Genomic DNA, 5,001 nt, shown 5'->3' with positions numbered 1-5,001 from the left:
TCTGTACTTAATCTGGGTGTTTGAATAAAACGTGTAGTGATTCAGAGGCCTCCCTGGGGAAAAGTGACTGATTTCCTATAAATAACACCTCACTACATAGCAATGCTGTGGTGATTTTACCAAGGTCCACATTCTGTCCCTTAGTCCCACAGACTTAAAATTGATTTGGTAAGTAAGAAGAGGCTGGATCTCATTCACAGGTGTAGATTCACATGAGCTCACAGATATGACTAGAAAGTACAGTGCCAAGCTTTCCAATGAGAAACAAAGGCCTAGGGGGAGCAGCCACCAAATTTCTCTGCTCATTCGTTCATTATATGCAAGTTACCTGAATGCAGGCTTGTCATTGGAAGGGAACACAAGTCAGATCAAGAGGATTACTTATGTGAATGGCATAGTTCATGGCATCGGGCTAATACAAATGCCAGATTCATTTTCCTCCACACTAAGGATAACCTTTCCAGTGGGACCACAAGACTGAAATTCCTTGGGTGAACCCTGCCTTCACCAGAACTTGGAAACTTCCTTTTGTTCTCCATTGCTGACCATCTACTCTATAACTGACTTTTTTCTTTACCTAGATGAAAAACTTTATTTTTAAAAATGTTTGGTCTAACTACACTCATAAAATTTTGTAAGTACCTCAATTTTTTATTCACTTAATCCATATTATGTTGTTTTTATGGCATCAGAAGCCAATTGCTCTTTTTCTTTTATCTTTTTTTTTGTTTTTAATCTATGATAGTCTCTTCTATTAAAACTACATTTCTTTTTCTGGCTGGGACAGAATGCTCCCTCATATTTTTCTTTTATAAAACTGACTATGCAAGTTGTATACTTTTATTCTTTCACATGAATTTAGGATAAGTACTCATATCCCTAAAAAAAAACCCAGCTAAATCTTTAATGCATTCAATTGAATGTATAGACTAATTTGAGAGGGAAGTGACAGCATTCTTATATTTTTATCCTACCTATTAACATGTCATACCTTTTCAATTACTCATATTCTACTATGCCCTTCATTATAATTTTTGAAGAATTTTTGTAAAGGTCTTATGTAGGCCTTGTTGAGATAAACATAGATCTTTAATTTTTGTTATATTTATTTCTATTATTTTATCATTTGTTGTTAATATACAGAAAGCTATTGATTTTTCTGTTAAGCTCACTTCCAGAAGTCTTACTAATTTTTCTTATCTGGTCTTATAAATTTTTGTCTTTTTTAATCTATACTTCAGTCATTTCCTCGTCTTATGATTTTAACCAAGACTACCAATTTTATATTAAAGAATAACTATAAAAGTGGGCATCCTTATCTTATTCCAGATCTGAATAAGAATGCATAAAATGGCCGGGTGCGGAGGCTCACACTTGTAATCCCAGCACTTTGGGAGGCTGAGGCAGGCAGATTATCTGAGGTCAAGAGTTCAAGACCAGACTGACCAACATGGTGAAATCCTGTCTCTACTAAAAATACAAAAATTAGCTGGGCGTGGTGGTGCACGCCTGTAATCCCAGCTACTCAGAAGGCTGAGGCAGGAGAATCACTTGAACCCAGGAGGCGGAGGTTGCAGTTAGCTGAGATTGTGCCACTGCACTCCAGCCTGGGTGACAGTGCAAGACTCCGTCTCAAAAAAAACAAAACAAAACAAAAAAACTTTAAGAATGTATAACCTGTCTCCATTAAGTATTAGTGAATAGTAACTTAACATAGTTTTTTTGGTAGTTTTCTTTGAAGTTCAGAACATTACCTTCTGCTTGAGGATTTCAGATAGTTTCTATAAAAATTATAAATTGAACTTTACTAAATGTGTTTTCTGCATCTTTCGAAATAATTACTATTTTTTCCTTAAGTCTATTCATCCATAATTTACTGATGATGTTTACCAAATGTTTAAGAAAGGATAATTCTTATCTCCTACAATATTAGTCCCATTTCCTTGGGTTGTTACGAATAAAAAAAATTAGAAATGTATCTGGCATAATCAATACATAAATTACTATTTTATTATTATTGTTTTTGATTAAAGGATTAAAATGCAGATTATTAATGTTTTACGAAGTGCATTGACGATTTTAAAACTATGCTCCCTGGAATCCTCTTAAACTTAACTGAGGGAGTAAGAGTGAATAAACAAGCAAAGAATGGTGTTTTCTTCTCCCCTGTGCACTAGTGTAACTTCAACTGGAGAAATTTTTCTTTTTATTTGTTTTATATATATTAGTTATAAATTTTATTTTTCAATAATTAATGGTTAGACATCATTGGTTTAGTTCAATGTATAAGTTTTGAATAAAAGCACTATTATCACAATTGATTCTTTAGTTGTTGCATGTGTGAAAATAAATTAGGTAGAGGCTATGATAAACACCATTACATATTTTAATCAAAGCCCGTGATAAAATTGGCGTTGTAAATATTTTTAATGTATTCAGTTTTTTTAAAATCATTTCTTTGAATGCATACTTCCTCATTATACTGAAAAAAGATATTGGAGGAATATGAAGGTATGTTCCTTTTCTCAACGAGGTTACTCTCCTCAAAGAGGTTATATGCAGATACATAACCACTACTATACCACCAGTAGTCCAGACTGAGTTTTCAAAAGATGCTCACACAGGGCCACATGATGATTTTGATGGGCCCTAGGCACTTTTTTTTTTTTTTTTTTTTTTTGCCTTTGTGGGGCCTTATTTCCATAAAGATTTAAAAGTTATATTTTATTTCTGCATCGTTATACAAACAAATATAGTATTTATTAAAATTTAAAGTTCACTTTTTTCTTCATATTTTAAAAGATATCAAAACATTTTCCTAGGTTTCTCACAATATGGTGGGTGTACTGTGCCTAATAGATAAGTTGGCCCTGCAGCCATGGGTCAAGATTCCAAATCCATCTAAGATCCTGCCAGGTAATATAAACAATTGAAACCAACAATTGAGAATAACATGAGAATAACATGTTAATTAATAACTTATATCCACCTCCAGTGACAAGAGAGAGTGAGGAGAGTAGTCTGGTAGAATGGAGAGACATGCATTGGATCCAATGGGTCAGTTATTAATATAACTAAGCTCCATGACAGAGACAGGTATAATGTTTTCAAATATTCTAATTTATTCAAAGACAAGCTGAAGGCACAGATTTTTATACCATATCTGTTGATGAGAATGTTGATCTCTATTTCAAATTTAAACACAGTACAGACAATCACTGCCAAACAAAGCATACCTGTCTGCTGAATCCAGGCTGTAGGACACTGATTTGCAGCCAATGGGTTAAGAGGCAGAACTTGTGGAAATAGCAATAAAGTGGATTGGGATCCAAAGATCCTATAATCATAGGTGTTCTCTCTTAACTCTGAGACAGTTAGGTTAGGATTCCTGCTCTAGTGGCCTGGGTTTTACAGGAAGAAATTTTCCCCAAACTTATATTGTTGCATCCAAATACAGAACTGCAATAATACAGAATATGATTCTTAAAAGTAGCTCTCACAGACACTGTATTAACATATTCCTGTTCTATCATTCACAGAGTTCTGTTGGAGAACAGTGTATGTAATATGGAAAGGACCAATGACTCCACGTTGACAGAATTTGTCCTGGTGGGGCTTTCTGCCCACCCAAAGCTCCAGACAGTTTTCTTCATTCTAATTCTGTGGATGTACCTGATGATTCTGCTTGGAAATGGAGTCCTTATCTCAGTTATCATCTGTGATTCTCACCTGCACACTCCCATGTATTTCTTCCTCTGTAACCTTTCCTTCCTCGATGTTTGCTACACAAGTTCCTCTGTCCCACTAATTCTTGCCAGCTTTCTGGCAGTAAAGAAAAGGGTTTCCTTCTCTGGCTGTATGGTGCAAATGTTTATTTCTTTTGCCATGGGGGCCACGGAGTGCATGCTCTTAGGCATAATGGCACTTGACCGCTATGTGGCCATCTGCTACCCACTGAGATACCCTGTCATCATGAGCAAGGGTGCCTATGTGGCCATGACAGCTGTGTCCTGGGTCACTGGGCTTGTGGACTCAGTAGTGCAGACAGCTCTTGCAATGCAGTTACCATTCGGTGCTAATAATGTCATTAACCATTTTGTCTGTGAAATTCTGACTATCTTAAAACTGGCCTGTGATGATATTTCAATCAATGTAATTAGTATGACAGGGTCAAATCTGATTGTTTTGGTTATTCCACTGTTAGTAATTTCCATCTCTTACATATTTATTGTTGCCACTATTCTGAGGATTCCTTCGACTGAAGGAAAACATAAGGCCTTCTCCACCTGCTCAGCCCACCTGACAATGGTGATTATATTCTATGGAACCATCTTCTTCATGTACGCAAAGCCTGAGTCTAAAGTCTCTGCTGATTCCAGTAGTGAAGACATAATTGAGGCCCTCATCTCCCTCTTCTATGGAGTGATGACTCCCATGCTCAATCCTCTCATCTATAGTCTGCGAAACAAGGATGTAAAGGCTGCTGTCAAAAACATACTGTGTAGGAAACATTTTTCTGATGGAAAATGAATACTTTATTTATACTACATGACTTAATATTCAATGCTACTGCAGACATAAAATTCAGAAAGATAAAATTACCACGTGAAAACAAATTTCCCATGTGGCATTCAAAACCATATGGTACAAATAGTTTTGGGCCAAACACAGTGGCTCAAGCTTGTAATCCAAGCACTTTGGGAGGCTGAGGCAGGTGGGTTACCTAGGTCAGGAGTTCGAGACCAGCCTGGCCAATATGGCAAAACCCTGTCTCTACTAAAAACACAAAAATTAGACGGGTATGGTGGCATGGGCCTGTAGTCCCAGCTATTTGGGAGGATGAGGCAGGAGAATTGCTTAAATGAGAAAAGTGGAGGCTGCAGCGAGCCGAGATCGTGCCACTGAACTCCAGCCTGGGTGACAGAGCGAGACTTCATCTCGAAAAAGAAATATTTTCCTTTTACTATTAGATTTTTGTTTAAAAACATATAACTATAGAAA

The 5,001-nt window shown here is 36.4% G+C and overlaps 1 protein-coding gene across 1 annotated transcript; it reads left to right on the top strand.

Moving 5' to 3' along the window:
- The first annotated feature begins 3,499 nt into the window (after positions 1–3,499).
- Positions 3,500–4,530, top strand: LOC102120276 (olfactory receptor 13C8). Its single transcript, XM_005581148.3, has one exon. It carries the CDS (start codon positions 3,568–3,570, stop codon positions 4,528–4,530), a length of 963 nt encoding a protein of 320 aa, XP_005581205.3. The 5' UTR covers positions 3,500–3,567.
- Positions 4,531–5,001: the final 471 nt, after the last annotated feature.

The sequence above is a fragment of the Macaca fascicularis genome, chromosome 15 (genome assembly GCF_037993035.2).
Source record: "Macaca fascicularis isolate 582-1 chromosome 15, T2T-MFA8v1.1".
Lineage (NCBI taxonomy): Eukaryota > Metazoa > Chordata > Mammalia > Primates > Cercopithecidae > Macaca > Macaca fascicularis.
The sequence above is the reverse complement of the archived record's forward strand: the minus strand, read 5'-3'. Positions and strand labels throughout refer to the sequence as shown.

Coding starts and splice junctions, on each gene's coding strand:
- LOC102120276 (XM_005581148.3), top strand. CDS start 3,568: ATGGAAAGGACCAATGACTCCACGTTGACAGAATTTGTCCTGGTGGGG.